The sequence below is a fragment of the Pantherophis guttatus genome, chromosome 7 (assembly GCF_059756535.1).
Source record: "Pantherophis guttatus breed Tessera chromosome 7, ASM5975653v1, whole genome shotgun sequence".
Lineage (NCBI taxonomy): Eukaryota > Metazoa > Chordata > Lepidosauria > Squamata > Colubridae > Pantherophis > Pantherophis guttatus.
Window position 1 is genome coordinate 43,780,204 of NC_142069.1, and position 19,617 is coordinate 43,799,820.

The window sequence follows — 19,617 nt, forward strand, 5'->3', positions numbered from 1 at the left end:
AAGTTACTTATACCTGGCACTTGTAACTTTGGAAAATAGGAAATTGGAAAATAGGAAAAGTATGATTAAAACATTGATTTTGTAAAGTTGTAAATAGATTAAAAGACTACATGGATTTGAAATAGGATTTTGAAATTAATTACAAGGTTCCTTGCTGTGGATTATTTAACGTTCTATAAAATATATGTATATTTTGAAACTAAGAATAAGAAACATTCCTGTGAGAAAATGTTGTTGATTGGGGGAAAAGCATGATAAGAAGGAACTTAGAAAGTTAGACACTATAGGAAACAAGAAAGAACTAATTATAGAACAAATTACAGTTAATTATAAAGGAGAAGAGTCCCACTAATACAGAATAAAGCAAAATGTTTTTACTTTGAAAAATATTTGGGAATGCTGTATTCAGAAGTTATGTTTGAGTCTATCTAATATCATAAAAATGAATTTTAAAAAGGTGATAGAAGAGGACAAGAATGAGACTGTGGCAGTTTTGAATGTAAATTTGACACATAGAAAGAATGATATGGGCTGGCCTAACTTTCTCCCTCTTTTTAAACATTTTTAATATTTTTTAGTATTTTTAATATTCAAAGTTTAAATTTATTTTAAATTGATTGCGGTTTTAAATCTGTCTGGTACAAACTATTTAATTCGATTTTATCTCTGCTTTTTAAATTTTGTATGTATGTATTTTATTGTTAGCTGTTCACCGCCCTGAGTCCTTCAGGAGTAGGGAGGTATATATAAATCAAATAAAAGTAAAAGTAAAGTAAAAGACATAATTGGATTTCTCCTCCTCTGATCTCATAATTGGTACAAACTTAGTTAATGTCATGCTTCATTTAAAAATAAAGTTAGCATTTGGAATGAGACAGTGGTTGAAGTCTATGTTTGTAACAAAAGTAGTTACTCTAGTCCTCAAAAAAAAAAAAAATCACCAACCCACCCTTGGTGGGTATGATAGCTGATAGCTAATCATTCCATAATATTTTTATTTTAATTTCAGTACATTATGGATGTAGCAAAATCTATGAGTTGGGATGTAATTACTGAGATATAATTACTGTGAGGAACTTTTCTTGCTTCACAGGAACTTTGAAGTTAGGGTATCAGTGTGCATAAAGATTCCCATGGAGACATTTGCTTCATCTTGTTACAGTGATGAGAAACTACTTCTGAGCAGTCTTGCTTAGATCAGTGTTACAGAACTACAAGTCAATCACTTTGTCTAATTCAAATATTTATGCAGTTCTGCTGATGTTATTTTTTGAGCATTGCTTCATATCAGAATTTTCTTTCCAAGCAGTATAGGATCAGGCATGATATGACTACTCTAAATTTGCATCTTGGCTTTCTCTAGTTGAATGATATTGAGCATGTTCAAACAATATACAGCACGTGAATGAACTCTTACCATGTCTAAGTTATTTAACAGCAAAAAATACCCCAGATAACATAATTGTTGAGGCCAGCTATACTTTGCCAGTTTCCTTCCTTTTGGGCTATTGTTCCAGCAACATTTGATTAATTCATTGAAAAGTTCTTTCAACACATTCTTTATTTCATTGGAAATTTGATTTAAACACCCTCCCTCTTCAAATTCAAGGAAATAGCTGCTTTCACTCTTAAGTGAGAGGGAGCCACTTAGAATTTATCACCAGTTCGAAGGTTCTCATTCTCTCAGAAGATTTTATTCATGTATATTACAAATAAAGATTTTTTTCAAAGCAATTCAAAAACCATGTCATAAAAAGAACAAAGAATTATTCTTAACCATTAAGAAGTGCTTTTCTCCACAGTGTGTAGTAAGTGCTTTTCTCCAGTGTGTAGTTTTATTACAAGAACTGCTTTTCAAAAAATTTTCTGACACCTATCCATTGCCTCAAGACACCGTGCTTGATAGCAAAACACTGTTTTACTGTGATATATTATATAATGTATAATATTGCAATTCATTTTGGGGAGAAACGCCTGCAGTTGGTGTGGCAAGAGTTAGTACATTCCAACAACTCACTGACTCTCTGCCTAATTTTTTATTTTGACTGATGAAGTTACTTGGATGAGTAATGAAACATCTCAGATTAACAAATTTTGATCCAGTTTGCTATGATTTAACCTTTTTAGATACTTTTGGTCTGGATGACTGAGTCTTCATTTACATGTTTCCAAAGTTTGATACTGAACTAACAGGCTGAAATTAAATTCACACAAACAGAGATATTGAAATTGGGTTGTGGTGTCTGAGATTCAGTTTATTTTGAATGGGATTGTACGTTCCATGGACCAGTAGTTTCACACACTGGGGGTCCTTGGCTGTCACTGGTTTTGAAAATGGTGTCTATGATTAAGAGTGAATTTGAATAATTACTTCTCACGTGACATGAAATGAGTCAGATTTTATATATTTATCTACATCCTTTCTAGATTACCACAATATGTTACACATAGACTATCCTTGAAAACTGTTTAGAAGCTGCAGTTAGTACAAGAGCAGCAGCCAGGATGTTAACCAGTATAAGCTTTCCTAATCATATTGTGCTGAAAAATCTGTTTTGCCACTTGCCCCTTCGGTGAAATTTAAAATGTTTGTAATTCCCTTTAAAATCCTGAATTGTTAAGATTATCAAAAGAATCACATTTCTGTTACTTAACTGAGTGGCTACTAAAACGTCCAGGAAAGGCCCTTTAGAAATTAACTTTCTGAAAAAGAGAGTTGTATCTGGCCTCTAATTTTTCAGTGTTTAGAAAATCTGTAAAGACACAACTTTTGTCATATTTTAAATTCATAAATTAATGTATGCACGATGTTATTGTTCATTTTAAGCAGTTTTTTAAATTATATTCTTTTAAAAATATTGTTAGATATTGTTAATACTTCCCAGAAACTGAATAAACTGAAACTGAATAAAATAAAAATAATAAAATAAAATAAAGTAAAAATGTATTAAATTATGTTTCTGGGCTAAGCAAAGTATCACTTATATTAACAATAGCATTTTGTGTTGCATAGCACTAGAACTGTTAAAAGTTTAGGAGCTTATATCCATAGATTAAAATAAATAAAATGAAATATCTTTACAGATAATAGAGCTGCCAAAACCTTTATATAAATTGAAATGAAAATTAACATAACGCATGGCCTGAATTTTTGTACAAAATTACTGGTATAATTAAAAGCAGTCTATGTATAGATTTGTTTTCTTCCTAGAATTAGCTGCAGTGAAATCAGAGAAAATGTACGCTCTGCAGGTGTATTTAAAGCACAGTGTCTATTTAGGACAGTCTGCTACACTGCACATGCTGAAATTTTCCTCCTGTAATAATGAGATAAAAATGACTCTCACTTTTATATTTCCCAGCTGTAATCAACACTAAAAAAAAAAAAAAAACAGCTCTACTTCCCAAACACGTACTTCAGCCATTTACATGGGAGTGAAGCAAAAACCAAGGTAGCAAACAAGATATCTCTATTATCTGTTTTAAGAATTTCAGTATTTGCAAAATTAGTAATATAAGGGATCAAAAGAGAACCAGATGCAAAGAGATAAATATTCTCATTTATTATTCCCATAATAATTCTTTCTCGGTTAATGCATACACACAGAGACTTTAATTAAACAAAGCTCATAACTGTTTGAAGACAGACAACTATAATATATTCCCGCAATCTTCTTTTCTTCTGGCTACACATACCCAGTACCACCAACTGTTACCTGGTATTTCCAACAGTAGCTGGAGGTCCTTCCAGGTCCCTTCCTGTCTTGATTGCTCTTCTCTGGACATGTTTCAATTTTTCAATTGCTTTCTAAAATGTGGTGGGCCCAAACTAAATGCAATATTTTAGATTTGAGGAAAGAAAATAATCTTCTTAATAGTAGCTGTAAATTAAATAGATGCACCAGGAAATCCTCAAAATAATAGTCTTTCCAATTGGTACAAAGAGATAAAAATTAGAAATGTGAAGGCTCTATTTTCTTTGAAACTTATACAATAAAGCAATTGCATGAATAAAAAAAGTAAACGGATTGCTTGTATTCTCCTGTAGCTCTGTGACTGTTTGCTCAACCCCCGTACAATCTCATACAAATATATTTAGGCAACTGCATGGACTAATCCAGAAAGTAAATAGCTTTAGTACAAAGAAGATTTTAGCGATAACAAATTAACATCTTATGATTTTAGTGCCAGTTTATTTGATTGTTAAAGCACACAAACATTCTTTTCTTGTCTATGATATGCCTGAGTCTTCCTTTTCCAATGCCTGAAAAATATTCCATACAAGTACAAATTATAAGTACAGAAGAAGCATATTGTAAAAAAACATTATTACTGGGTTGTAAAAATGGAGGGGGTGGGGGGAAAGGTGGAGCCATTAAAAAAAAACAGAAAATGTGCACGGTAAATAGATATCATTTGGCTGGATGGGATCTTGAGGGCAGTAATCCTCATATCATCTCAGACAAATGGCTGATCAACCTCTTCTTAAAAATCTTCATGATGGAGAACCCATGGCTCCAAGAGATAGATGTTCCATTGCTTAATAGCAATTATGTCAGGAAATTCCTCCTTATTTCAGATGGGAATCACCCTCTGTGAACCTTCCACCAGAGGTGGGTTGCCCCCGGTTCATACCGGTTCTATAGAACCAATAGTAAAACTGGCGGGAGGCTCCGCCCACTGACCCTGACCTCATCAAAACGCTTCTGCAATGCGCAGAACAGCATGTGCGTGCGTGAGTGAAGCGAGCACACACGCGCGGCCCAGTTGCGAAACGGTAGTAAAAGTAAGTAGAACCCACCCCTGCCTTCTACCTATTCTTATTCTATTTTAGGTAGCTAAGATAGATCCAACTATTGCTAAAGTAAATACTATACTAATTGGGGCTTGATGGAGTTCAGACATTACTTAAGAAGCCAGACATGGACTCAGAATCCATTTCATATTTTGATGACGTTTTTCTTTGATCGTGACTTGGATGAAAAACACTTTGGATTAGTCTGAGCTGAAGCTGGCAGTTCTGTCAAATTCTCTCTGCTGTAGCAGATGGCTCAGGAACTTGGTCAAGAGGTGTGAAACGATTTGAAATGTGAAGACTACAATTTCACTGTAAACTAGCCATTGGGCTGCACTCCACAAGCACAAGGACAGCATAATCTACAGTATATGCACAGAGCAGAAAACAATCTAAAATACAAAATAAAAATTACAGCACAAATTCTGTTATGCTGAAAGTTGTTATTTTTAATCACCATCTGATTTACAAGAACAAATTCTTAAATGCGGGCATTATTGCTAGGCAGCTGCTGTGCCTTTGTATTCTACAGGACAATTTATTTGCAGCACTTCATAAATCACAACATTATTGGTCATTCTGATAGTAACTGTCTGGTGGATGTTGATACAAGAGATTTGGGGGGGGGGAAGGTCTTTGTGTCTTTCAAGAATACACAATTCTCTTCACATAACTGTCCAGCTCCAACTTAGGTTTTGTTGCCATTATTTTTAATGCTCCCCAACCTACAGCTACTGATCCCAATATTTACAAATTTGAAAATTAATTGCCCTGAATAACTTTCCCAAACCTCTGTAATTTGACATTCTTTTATATAAAAAAAGGCTTTACCTGTCTGCATCCACTGTCACATCATGAATTCCTCTTTGAATGACATCTCGAGAGGCAGCTATGTCAGGAATTCGATTCAAGCTTCTTGTGTATAGATTGAGCCCTCCATCGGTCATGTAACTAAAAATAATAAATATAAAAATGAATTAGTAGGAAAGGCTACCACTTATAGACATTTTTGTTATGCTATATAGTGCAACTATTATCGATATGAATTAAAGGTAATATTTTTGTTGTTTGTAGGATATGTAATCTTGATCAGAGTGAACCTTGTTAAATCAAATGATAAAATAACATCTCTATAATTAAGATCCCTTATTGATTTAAATATGCTAATCACAGTTACTTTCCCTGGGTCATAACCTAACAGTAATATATATGTTATTTCTGTCTGTCTTAATCAGAATAAAGCTGAGAGGGACCTTGGAGACTCCGCTCCTATTGAGAGGGACCCTGCTCAATCAGGAGACTCTAATACCATTTCAGATACAGGAGGTGATTGTCCAGTCTTTTCTTAAAACCCTCCAGTGATGAAGCACCTACAATTTCTGCAGAGAAGCTGTTCCAATGGTTAATTGTCCTCACGGTTTGGAAGTTTCTCCTTAATTCCAGGTTGCTTCTCTTCTTGAGTAGTTTCCATCCATTGTTTCTTGTCTTGCCTTCTGGTGCTTTGGAATATAAATTGACCCCCTCTTCTTTATGGCAGCCCCTCAAATACTGGATTACTACTACCATGTCCCCCATGTCGTTTTTTTTCTCTAGACTGGCCATACTCAATTCCTGCAACCATTCATCATATGTTTTTGTCTCCAGGCCCTTAATCATCTTAGTTGCTCTTCTTGACAACTGGCAATGTGGTGACCAAAGCTGGATGCAGCATTCCAGGGGTGGTCTTATTAAGGATTTAGTAAAATCATGTGAAGTACAAATACTTCACATGATTTTGATTCTATGCTTCTGTTTATACAACCAATTATTTTATTAACTTTTATGGCTGCTGCCACACACTGCTGAGTCATGTTTACGTGATCGTCCACTAGGAGCCAGGTTTTGCCTAATCTGTACTAGTACCTTTGGTTTTTCCTATTTAGGTGTAAAACCTTGCTTTTCTCCACATTGCATTTCATGTTGTTGGATAGGGCCCATTGCTGGTCTGTCAAGATCTTTTTGAATCCTAAGCTTGTTTTCTGGGGTATTGACTATTCCTACCAGCTTAGTGTCATCTGTAAATTTGATGAGTTCTTCTATTCATTCATTCTCTTTCTCCCTCTCTCTCTCTCTCTCCCTCCCTCTCCCTCCCTCCCCCTCTCTCTCTGAGAGATGCACGTAGAAATTCCCATGTTTGGCATCTCAGATTGCCAATAGTATCTCTGCCTGATATTTGGGAAAGCTGCTGCTGCTGACAAAGTAGAAAATAATCAGCTAAAAGGATAAATATTTTCCTACTATAAGCTATCTTACTTCCCTCTTCTTTATTTCCCAGCTACACCACAAAAGGAGAAGTATTTGATACTGCATTGTCTCCTGATTAAAATGGCCTTATTCACAAAACTGATATGCGTTTCAGAGGATACATGGATATGTTATCATACATCCTGCAAAGGTAGGAGAGGATAGAACTATGGCTCCAGTATGTATCCTCTTTCTACCAGTGGTGGGTTGCCCCCGGTTCACACCGGTTCTATAGAACTGGTAGTAAAACCTGCGGGAGGCTCCACCCACTGACCCTGATGTCATAAAAATGCTTCTGCGCTTGCGCAGAAGAGCATGTGAGCAAAGCAAGCATGCACACGTGGCCCCGTTGCGAATCGGTAGTAAAGGTAAGTAGAACCCACCCCTGCTTTCTACCTACTGTGGTCAGGACATATAATATATTCCTACCGTAGTGAATTTACTATAGCTTGATATTATCTGTATGGTCACAATGATACAGTGGGTAGGATTAGCTAGGATTCTAATCTAATGCCAATATAACCTTCTTACATTCTAAACCTCAGGCGAAATAGTCATGGTTTATTAGCTCATGTCTTATTTACTTCTCAATCTTTTTAGTTTCTGTTGCATCTGTGAACAGTTTAAAACCTAGACATTACTGAAAAGCAAACTGGGAATAAACCAGGAATTAGATATAAACAGTGGTGGGATTCAAGTAATTTAACAACCGGTTCTCTGCCCTAATGATTTCTTCCAACGATCAGTTTGCCAAACTGCTCAGAAAGTTAACAACCAGTTATCCTGAAGTGGTGCAAACTGGCTGAATCCCACCACTGGATATAAACCATGTGTATTTCACATATTATACATTTGCAATCCGTAAACAAAGAATAAACGGTGATTTCAAACATTGGTTTACTACTAGCCTAAAGCAAACTACTGTTCATTTGCTTTGTTACACTAGATCAGTGAGTATAGTTTATTGAAGAGTATCAGTGTTTCCCAAACTTGACCCTTTGAAGATGTATGGACTTCAACTCCCAGAATTCCTCAACCAGGCATACTGGTTGGGGAATTCTGGGAATTGAAGTCCATGCATCTTAAAATAGCCAAGTTTGGGAAACACTGCACTAGATCAATGAAAAGCTCATTTTTGCTTAATGCCATTTCTTAGACATTTCAGGAACATATGTGCTAGGAACATATTTTGAAGCAACTGTATGCCTAATATGAATTCTAGCAGGAATCTGCAGTTTCTGAGATACCAGACTGCTTTGTAAGTCAAAATACTGTATATTTGGCATTTGGTGAGGGTGGGTAAAACTATTGCAGCTTCCATTTTAATAGAATTACAAATTAAGAAAAAGAAGGTGAAAATCATATTTAAGAGTTCAAGATACTTTAGTCTCAGGTAGGTAAAATTTTTAGTTGAGAGGCTACACACATGAAACAGAGTACTCTCTCATATTAATTCTTAATTATTCCTGGATGATTGTCCTCAAGGTTTAAAGTAATTAAAGTGGGAATGAAAGAGATAAGGTTTGGCATGCTTGGGTGAAGCATGTATTTTTAGTGCTTATTAGCCTTTTTACTTATTTAATATAAAATATAAACAGTAGTTTAAAATATTTTAGCTAAGAGCACTGCCATTTCGAACATTTCCATTCAAGAAAGGCAACCTAATTTATTTTCTCTTTTGATAAACCAGTTGATACTTTTTTACATTTTTAGTCAAGGATTACTAGAGTAAAGTATTCAACAAAAATCAGCAATCAACCTTCTTATTCAAGCTGTCACCTTTTTTTTAACATTTTTAATATGTTTTTGCTTTTAATGCCAAGAGCGTCCTGACTTCAGGTTAGTGAGATCAGTGATTTTCCTCCCTCTTTAGCCTGAACCCTAGGAATACAGGCATAACACCAGACAGCATCTACTACTCTACTTTATGATACATGACCTGATAAATGGTGGAATATAAATCTAAAATTAAATACTTGTCTAGATTTCAACAAACCAGTCTTAGGGTAAAGTAAAAACAATTATAGAAGAAAATAACAAGTTTTACATATTAATTTATTAAGAATTCATCTACAACAAAATCATCTGCAAAGTCTGAGAAGAAAGTAAGTAGGCTTGGCATGCTTGAAAAAGTATTTGTATTTTTCACATGAAAAAACACAGCACCTCCCCTCTATTCAATAAAGCAGTCTTCTTTTCTCAAAGTTCTACAGTATTCTGAAAATAAGATATGGCTTATTTTCAGACTTATCTTTGACAACAGGGCTTATTTAAATGAATTATAAGGGAGCTGTGATTGTACAAGGGCTGAACCTGTTTGGAAACATTAGCCTTAGTAGTGTGATGAAGGCATGCACATACATAAGCCACACTTTGCAAACAATCAAATTATTGTATCCTTTACAAATATGTGTGCAATAAAAGTTAACACCTGCCAGGAATTCAAAGCACATTTAGATGAAAATTCATACAAAAGTTGTCACAACTGAGTGCATGTATTTGTATCTCCTCCTGTGTCAACACTCAAGATCTTCAGAAGCCAGTGCATGTCCAGTGATATGAAAATATACTTGTTCTCCCTGAACTTGCTCTCACTAGCTGTTTAACCCTTTCATGAATGTTGAATGTACTAAATGCCAAAACAGGGCTTGGAATCAATGGACAAGTACAAATATAACTCAGTTCTCAGCTGGTCTACTTAGAAATGAATTTTGCATAACTCAATTGGATCTAAATATGATTTACAATGTTTAGATTTCAGCTTTGAATCAAACCTGACTACATAGGGAATTTTTAATGTGAAATTCTTACGACTCCTCAAAACCCTTTCTGCTAAATCCTGGAGATTCCTAGACTTATTCAAAGATTTCTGAAGACTTAAGCAATTCTCTGAAAGCTGATTGCCCCTATCTGAACTATCACATAGTTTTGGTTCAAACAAACCAAAAAAAGTACATGGTACCTGCTTAGAATTTTATTTTATATTCCAAGATAAGGGAGGACATTACAGCATTATGAGATGGCAAAATTGTATTCCAAGTAAAGAAATTATGAACTTGCTGCAACCTCAGTATTGAAAGTCTTTAAAAATATCATAAATGTTGCTATTTAGCCCACAAATAATTTAATTAATTTTATTATGGTTATTTAGTCTTCTGAAAGACTTGGTGGTCATGTGCAAATTAAGGCTCACTGATCTGTTTTGCCATATCCATTTTGCACTCTCTATCCTGATTTATAGAAATATTTGAGCCATCATACCATAATGGTCATGAAAAAAAATACTACACCAGCAACTATTATTTTTATCCTATAAACATAAATGTTCTCTTTTATCCCTCCCTATCCACAATGTGGACAGAATAAAGAGAGGACCATTGGTTTGAAAGAGGGGTAAAAGAGGTCATTTATGTTAACATTGAGCAGCCCTCTCTCAACAGAGGGGAATATAAGACACCACCTATCTCTTGTCTACAACACAGTCCTTTAAGCAGTTCCAAAAAAATTCCATCCCATTTGCACTCTGATATAGGTGACCCTGAGAGCACTGATAAACCCCCATGTGCATCAAGAGATCTCCAGGAGAGTGCTAATGACCAGATGACTGCAAAGAAATATGATCCTTTAAAGTCCTCCCTCTCCCCCCCCATCAGAACAATCTTTCTATACAGTGGTGAAATCCAATTTTTTTTGCTACGGGTTCTGTGGTAGGCATGCTTGGTAGGCATGGTGTGGCTTGATGGGTGTGGCTTGGTGGGCATGGCAGGGAAAAGATATTGCAAGATCTCCATTCCCAGCCCACTCCAGGGGAAGGATACTGCAAAACCTCCATTCCCACCCCACTCCAGGGGAAGGATATTGCAAAATCTCCATTCCCACCCCACTCTGGGGCCAGCCAGAAGTGGTAATTGCCAGTTCTCCGAACTACTCAAAATTTCCGCTACCGGTTCTCCAGAACCTGTCAGAACCTACTGGATTTCACCCCTGCTTCCATCCCTCCCAACATCCTGTCCGAACTGATGAAACTTCTTGGATGAGAAGGAAAATATCTTCTTCTTCCTCAAGCAAAAAACTCCAGTCCAGTTGGCTTTTTAAAAAGCACCTTTGATTCAACTATGACCTGGATGACTGATAATCTCCACAGAAACTTACTTTCATGTTTCTCCTGTCATATCAGTGGTGGGTTGCTACCGATTCGCCGGATCGGGCAAACCAGTAGCAGTGGCGGAGGCTCCGCCCACCCGCCTGGACATCTCTGAGCATGCGCAGAAGTGTTGTGCGAGCGAGCGAACCGGTAGCAGCCGAAATTGAAACCCACTACTGTGTCATACCCAACTCTTATTCTCATATAAAAAATAAGTAGAAGCATGCTCTTATAGTAAGAGCAATATTCATCCCTCTTAATGGAACTTTACCAATTTGCTATAGATATTCACATGTCTTAGAATCTTTTCCCATATTTGGTAAACAGTTTACCAAAGATCACAAATTTATATTTGTGGCTGTTTTTGCTAACTATCGTTCAGTCTCCAACCTTCGTTTTATTGCGAAGGTTGTTGAGAGTGTGGTGGCGCGGCAGCTTCCACAGTACCTGGATGAAGCTGTCTATCTAGATCTGCTCCAGTCTGGCTTCAGGCCTGGGCACAGCATGGAAACAGCATTGGTGGATGATCTCTGGAGGGCTCGGGATAGGGGTTGCTCCTCTATCCTGGTCCTGTTAGATCTCTCAGCGGCTTTTGATACCATTGACCATGGAATCATGTTGCGCCGGTTGGAGGGGTTGGGGGTGCGGGGCACCATTTTGCAGTGGTTCTCCTCCTACCTCTCTGACCGGTCACAATCTGTGTTGGAAGGGGGGCAGTGGTCGACCCCGAGGCGCCTTGTTTGTGGGGTGCTGCAAGGATCGGTCCTCTCGCCCCTTCTGTTCAACATTTATGTAAAGCCGCTGGGTGAGATCATTCGTGGCTTTGGGGTGGAGTTCCATTAATACGCTGATGACACTCAGCTGTACATCTCCATCCCAGGCCACCCCAACAATGCCCTTGAAGTGATGTCCCGGTGCCTGGAGGCCGTGTGGGCCTGGATGGGGAGAAAGAGGCTCCGAGTCAACCTTTCCAAGACCGAGTGGCTGTGGCTTCCGGCGTCCCGATATAGCCAGCTGGTGCCATCGCTGGTTATCGGGGGCGAATCATTAGCCCCCACGGAGAGGCTCACAACTTGGGCATCCTCCTGGATGCATGGCTGTCTTTAGAAGAGCATATGAGGGCCATGGCCAGGGGGGTTTTTCATCAGGTTCGCCTGATACCCCAGTTGTGCCCCTTTCTGGATTGGGACTCCCTATGCACGGTCACTCAGGCACTCGTCACTTCCCGCTTGGACTACTGCAATGCTCTCTACATGAGGCTCCCCTTGGGATGCACCTGTGATTAGTTAATTAGTTAATTTATTTTCACTAATAACTTTTATTGTAAATTATTATAGTTCTAATTCAGCCAGGAACAAATTCACCATATTTTTCAGATTTTTGCCTCATTCCTTTCTGTTTATAAACAGATTTGTGAATTCTGTGAATTTAATTTGTGAATTAAAAAAAATCACAATTTTTGTAATCTCATTTTTACAAAAAAGAAAAACTTACCCACTGTTGATGTCATCAGCTCGAAGGCTCTTCCCAAGAATGTCCCCATCACTCATGTACCCTCCAACATCAACATCAGAGGAAATGTCCAGGTCACTATTTCCTTTTTCACCCATGTCAATTTGGGGGATGTTTCCAAGACGAGAGATGGCTGCACGACGAAGAGGTGTGGTGTACATGAATCGAGAAGGGTCAGTATGGATGAAGCGACTAGCACCACTGCGAGGGTACCCTCCACCCAGGGAAGGAGCATCACCTGCCTGGAGTCGAGGACTAGCTTGTCCAAGCCTCCAGGTCACTGGAGAAGATCGGCTTGTTAAGCCAGGAATGCTTCGTCCATTCACTTCAGTTGTCACAGTACTGTCAAATGTTGTTTCCAGTGTGCTGTCAAGCAAAACAAAAACTATTGAACCATGGTGTCCATATTTCTATGCACATGGGATGAAATGAAAGGTAGACAAAGGAAAGTTCTACTTTTAAACAAACATGGTTTAAGGGAAAAAATAGCACCTGTTTTTAAAGATGTCACTCTAAGGCTGACATTTTTCTGCACAAGCCAATTTCTATTCTCAGATTTTCCATATTTTTAGCAATGGTGGGCTTTGAGATAAAACCATGTTAATATATAAGATTTAAATAAAATAAAACAAACCTTGTAATGGAAAACAAAACCTGTTAAATGTTCACCAAATGACATGCAGTGACAAAATGCCAGTAGAAAACATAAAGTACTGTAAAATAAAATGGAGGGTTTTTTTAAAATCAGGGACTTCCTTGTAAAGTGTAATGAATCACTCATACAAACCAGTAGCTAAAATTAATATAAGTTATGTTTTCATTGCAATATGACAATGAGATTAAGTTTGAAATGTTTCCCATTTGTTTCAGTAAATACATTCTAAATAAAGATAAGCACAATATTCTTAATAGAATTTGGCAACTACAGTGTCACTCAGCTGTGTTATTACCATTAACAAATACTATTCCTTTGAATTACCTGCTTTCTCCATCCTTCTCCATCAAGACTAAATTCTATTAAAACTGTTTATTTTAACCCAAGTGGCAAGATTCAAATTACAAATAACACACAATGTTTATTCAGAATGGCCTCATCTATACAGCACAATTATTATGGATTAGCATTGTTTAAATATGAGCTATACAAGTTGATTTTACTCTGATTTTAAAGACAATTTATATTTTGTTTTCTGAAATACTGCCCTTTTGTACAATGATTAAATTTCACTTTTTGATATTTATTTCTTAAACCATATGATACGTTTTAAATCAAACCTTTAAACTGCTTAAAGAACAATTATCTAAACTCACTTCTTAAGGCTTGGTGTACTATTATCTAATGTTTTCTTAAAATTTTTGTGGCCAGACCCTCAAAATGAAGGAGAACAAAAAGAAGAAACAAAACATTTAATGAAAGGTTAAGAACATTAATTGACCAGACTTTGAAACTCTGAAGATTTTGATTAGACAATACACTTTTTCACTGTTTTTGCTTTGGTTTTTGCTATGGTTCCATGTATCCAACTGCGCTAGTAAACAATACCTGTGGCTTATTTGAGTTCCTCTAAGACTGGACATAGTTTCTTCCAAGTTCTGTCTCAGATCAGCTATATTCTTTACAGTTCTCATTCTTCTTGTTTCAGGATCTTCTCCTGCAATCAACCAGCCAACCAATGGATATGAGTATGGAAAATACATAAAGCATACAATATATGTGAAAGACAATATGAACTAGTACATTTCAATGTTATAATCAAAACCACGATAAAAATGAGTAAAAATGAGAGTAATCTTGAGTTTGAAAGACCACATAATACAAATTAAGATCCCATCTATAAACAAATTGTATATAGTATTGAAGCTAATGGCTTATGAGGACAGGGAAGAAATAAAGTAGACTTTCCTTCTTGAGTACTGCTAGTTCCTATTTTTCTTGTTTCCTTCCTAACCCAAAAATCAGAATAAACTGTTACTGAATTCTAAGTAGCCAGCAATCTAATCACAGTATAAACAAAGCTATACCTATGCTTTATGCTTTCATTCTGCTTTTGTTTCCATTAAGCCTTCCAGAATTATTATGATTTTACAGTGAATGCCTAAATGTATCATCATCACCATCACTACCATCAATAGCATGGTGGTGGTGTATTTCTAAATTACAACATATTTCTTTATTATATCTTTTATATATCCTTCTCTAATCTACTCATCATTTCAAATAGAAGGAAGTCTTATTTCATGAATCTCTGTAGCTGCCTGAGTAGAAAGTAGAACTTCACTAAAACCAGTGGTGAAATGCTACCAGTTCGCTGCAGTTCGGGTGAAACAGTAGTAAATAAAAGCTACTGGTCCCTCTGAACCGGTATTTCTGACAATCAGCTGTGCTGTGCGAATTAAAATCGCTAGAAAGCAGGAAATTCAGTTTTCTAGTGCAGGGGTGGGCAACTATGGCCCTTTTATGATTTGTGGACTTCAACTCCCAGAATTCCTGAGCCAGCCATGTTAGCTCAGGAATTCTGGGAATTGAAGTCCACAAGTCATAAAAGGGCCATAGTTGCCCACCTGTTTTCTAGTGAATCTAAATTGTGCGGCACAGCTGATCCCCACCTCGCTGTTCTTACCTTCCCAAGCCTCCTTTTTCCGCCGTTTGGCGTGCACCCCGCATATGTAGCCAGCAAACCAGTGGCAAACCAGTTCAGATTTCACCACTGACTAAAACTCTAAGTTTTCAATGTATTTATAAGGATGAACAAATGCTTATGGTGACCTCAATGTTTTGTAGATAGAGCCATAACCTTGAATGCACCTTTACTTATTTCTTCTGCTTCTCATACTTTTTTGCTTTTTTGCTCTATTGCTGGAGTAATGAAGTATTCTTAAATACTTTTAATCTATTTAAAAGTGAAGCTTTCTGTATGAAAATTATGTTGCATTTTTAAGCCAAGTAAATTTAATTCAATAAAAAAAAGCTGGTGGGGGAAGTCAGTTGACTTTCAGCATATTGTTTGAGAACATACAGAAATGTAGCAAAGCAAAGTCTATACATTATGGAATATTATTTCTGTTTCAAAATATAATGATGTTTGGCTATAGTAATTTATCCAAAGGGTCCAACTTTTTTCTGATTATGCAATGGAGACTCAACCATAATTTTATAGTAGTGAAATTGGCATAAAGTGTCTATAGAAATAATAGACTTTCCTGTAATTAATACATAGATTAACAAAGTAACAGATTGCAATAAACAGTGATATACAACAATAGGACTGTTTTTGCTTTTTAGATCAAGAAAAAAAATATTTTACTAGAAATAGTATGAGTATATAAGATATTTGAGAACCAGTTTAGGGGAGGGTTAAGGTGTTTTATTAGAAGGCAGAAAATGTTTCATCTTGCCTTATATATGGAAGCCCCCTGAGTTACCTTGAGCTCTTCCTTTCTTTCAGCATTAGAAAAAGAAGAGAGAAAACCCCTTCCAAAAATGTTGCCAAAGAATATTGCATGGGATGTGTCTATGTAGTCATCAGAAGTCAGGGTCATAGACACTTTCTGCATATTGAGACTTGGCAGATTTCAGAGGACCTATGTGCTGGATAGGGTCTAGGACAACTTGTCACAGCCAACTCACTGTGGCCAACTCGCCATGGCCAACTTGCTGCAGCCAACTCACCACAGTTAACTCACCACAGAACAATTCATGGCGGGACAAGTTACATAATATTGAAGAAATGGTGGAGTAGAATCATTAAAGAAAGGATGAAAAAGGAGGGACAAAATGAAATGTGAATGACAAAAAATTAAAATATTTTAAAATTATTTTAAATAATTAAACAAAATTGTTGAATTGCCCTGCAGTGTGTTGGCCAAGCAAGATGGCCTGTGGCAAATTGGCTGCATCAAGTTGGTCATGGCGAATTGGCAGCGATGAATTGATTGTGGTGATTGAATTGTTGGCTGTGGTGAGTTGTCCTATTCTGCTCTGGATATATGCAAAGTGAAAAAAAGTCCTGAAGCATTTATGAGCGATATAAATAAAGCCTGTAACAAATAATAAATATTGTGGGTTAAATAACCTGTACATCAGTGCTTTGGGTACAAAAAGCACTAAATTGCTGTATTTTGGGCACTGTATCACAAGCACCCAACATTCCAGAGGAGAAGGTTTTTCAATCATTTTAACACAAAAGTTATTTTCAAAAGATAGCGGAATCAGAATCAGATTGTACCTAACAGTAGGTACAGTCATGTCTGGATAATCACATAATCTGAAATTTGAGAGCATGAAATCAGAACCTTGGACAGTACACACTAAGTCTGAGTAGATTGGTTTCTTCTATTTTAAGATCCCAGATTCGGAAAGAAATATTGAGTCTAATCCTCTAGTTATGTGAAAGAATCCAGATTAAAGCATCCTACACATATGGTTATCTAGCATCCACCTGAATACATCCAATGAAAGAAAGCTTCTGGCTCCACCATCAAACTGCTCTTCCTATTATTTTTCCCTAATATTTTATTGGAATCTATCTTTCAGTAATTTAAAATCTATTATTCCATGTCCTGTGTTTTGGAGTGAAAACGATACCTTGATAGTTTTCTATGTGACCTTTTTTCAGTTATCTGAAGATGGTTATCCTATCCACCAATGTCTTTGCTCAAGGCTAAACATACCAGTATCTAGCTGGGTCAATCACCCTTAGGGCATAGTTTTTAAAGTCCTAATCATCTTCATTGTCCTTTTCAAAATGTGTTGTAATTTCACTGAATCTTCTTAGACTGTAATATCCAGAATAGAATCGAGAAAATATTTCTTACGATTTGGAAATTCATTCTTTATAATGCTAACTCAGTTTGTAATTAACTTCTATGGTAATATCTTCATTGCAAGTACTATTATCAAGCCAGATATTATATAACTTATATCTGTGCACTTGACTGTGTCCCTGTCTAGTGCATTTACTTCAATTAAAATTTCATTCTGTTACTTTTAATCCACTTCTCCAACCTGTCAAGATTGCTTTAAATTTTATTTTTTATTCCACAATATAAGCTAATCCTATTCAATTTTGAAACTTTTGAAAATTGAGAAACATTCCCTTTAGCTTTTTATCTGATTATTAATAAAAATATTGAAATATTGAAAATCTGTCTTGGGAATTGATAATTGTGGACTTGAATAATAATTTGGCCCTCTTTCCAAGTTGATAAAAAATAATTGATGGGAATTCTAAAAATAAATTGTGAGCCAGCTATATACTCACATAATTGTCATTATTTTCAGCCCACACATAACTAACTTGCCTATCAGCATGTCATTGGATGCCCTCAGCTACTATCACATTAAATAATTTTAATGAATAGAATTGAAACACTTATGTGGTCTATATTTCTTAAAGATAGTTTGTTCAAGTTTTAGCAACAAGAAAAATTGTATCTATGGCTGGGGATTCACCATATCTTCTAACTAAAAGGATACGAAGTGGAATTGTTGATGTATAAATGGAATTTCTAATTTTTACAGAATTCTCTCTGTAAGTGATTAAGTAGCTTTAACGTAGTTAATCTTTATCATAATCTTGCTCTTTTTTAGGTCAAAATTATATTTCTTATAGTAAAACATGCTGTTGATAGAGATAAGTATTTGCTTGAAAACACTATGAAAATGGAAACAGAACAGAAAGACGACTTTTTCTTCATTACTCTGGAATGAAAATATGTTTGTATAAATAATTACTATATAAAACAGTTATTGACAATTAGTGTTCACATGCTTGTAATTCTAGCACAAGGAACAGCAGAACCTGGGGGTGGAGTGAAAAGAGTGATCATCCTAGAATCCCTACATAGCCACAGAAGAATTAAGTCCAATGCCCCCTTGAGTACCATTGACCCTTATCTAATTTGACTGTGTCACAGATGAAAATCTTTCATTTACTTCTATTAACTCTAACTAGATGCTGACTGTTAGTTGAGACGATTCCTGTTCATAATCCTTTAGCAATAAATCAGTTTAATTGAACCTTCACTTGTCGACCTGGTCTTTCATGCCTGACAGCAATCTGTTTAAACTGAGGAATGATTATGCATTTTATATGCTCTACACTTGCATCTTTGTATCCTGGAATTTATCTCATTTGCTGATGTTTTCTTAACAGGAGTCTTCTTCCTGCACAAATAGACAATGAATCCTCAAAAGTAAAAATGTATGCATACTTGAACTTGGAAAAACATTTGCCCTCCTGTCATTTGTTTCCTTCTCTTGCATATTAGCAATAAACAGGTCCAATCTCTGGTTTTTCTGGCACATTTTTTCTGAGCATCTAATTTTTTTTATAGAGCAAGGACCTATCATAAATATAATATTTCATAAAATGACATTTTTGTATCATATTAATCTGTGGATGACCTCGACATTATATGACTATATATGACTACAGAAATATATAGCTTTGTTTATGTTTGTATTTTGCCCTACATCGAAAGCATATAGGAGTTTGTATGTGTACATCCTAACTTAATTGCAAATATAATGTGCAATATCATACAATTGACATAAAAGGTCTATACATACCTGATAAAATATCAGGGTTTTCAGATGTAAAAAAAATCAGAAGATAAATCACTTCAAAATTCTTTTCACCTTTAATATAATATATAAGGTGCACAGTTCAGTTGAAAAACAAACTGAAATCTTTTAGGGGGAAAATAATAAAAATGTACACTATCATGGTTGCATATGTGTGCACACCCTTTTATGAGTAGGCATATGACTGCATTCAGAATTAACCAATCACATTCAAACTGATGTTACAGCCAGTACTCATCTGCCATCAATTAAAATGATTCTGACCAAGACCATATAACATTCAATAGAATTTGTCTG

General features: G+C 36.0%; 1 protein-coding gene across 4 annotated transcripts in view; it reads right to left on the reverse strand.

Moving 5' to 3' along the window:
- NAV3 (neuron navigator 3) overlaps window positions 1-19,617 on the reverse strand; it is a 218,772-nt gene that overhangs the window by 75,872 nt on the left and 123,283 nt on the right. For all 4 annotated transcript variants that reach the window (XM_034402974.2, XM_034402973.2, XM_087874078.1 and 1 more), the window contains 3 exons: window positions 14,278-14,386; window positions 12,717-13,100; window positions 5,627-5,746 (listed from right to left, as the gene is read on the reverse strand). In XM_034402974.2, the coding sequence (XP_034258865.2) occupies window positions 5,627-5,746; window positions 12,717-13,100; window positions 14,278-14,386 (613 nt within the window). The remainder of the gene's footprint in view (window positions 1-5,626; window positions 5,747-12,716; window positions 13,101-14,277; window positions 14,387-19,617) is intronic.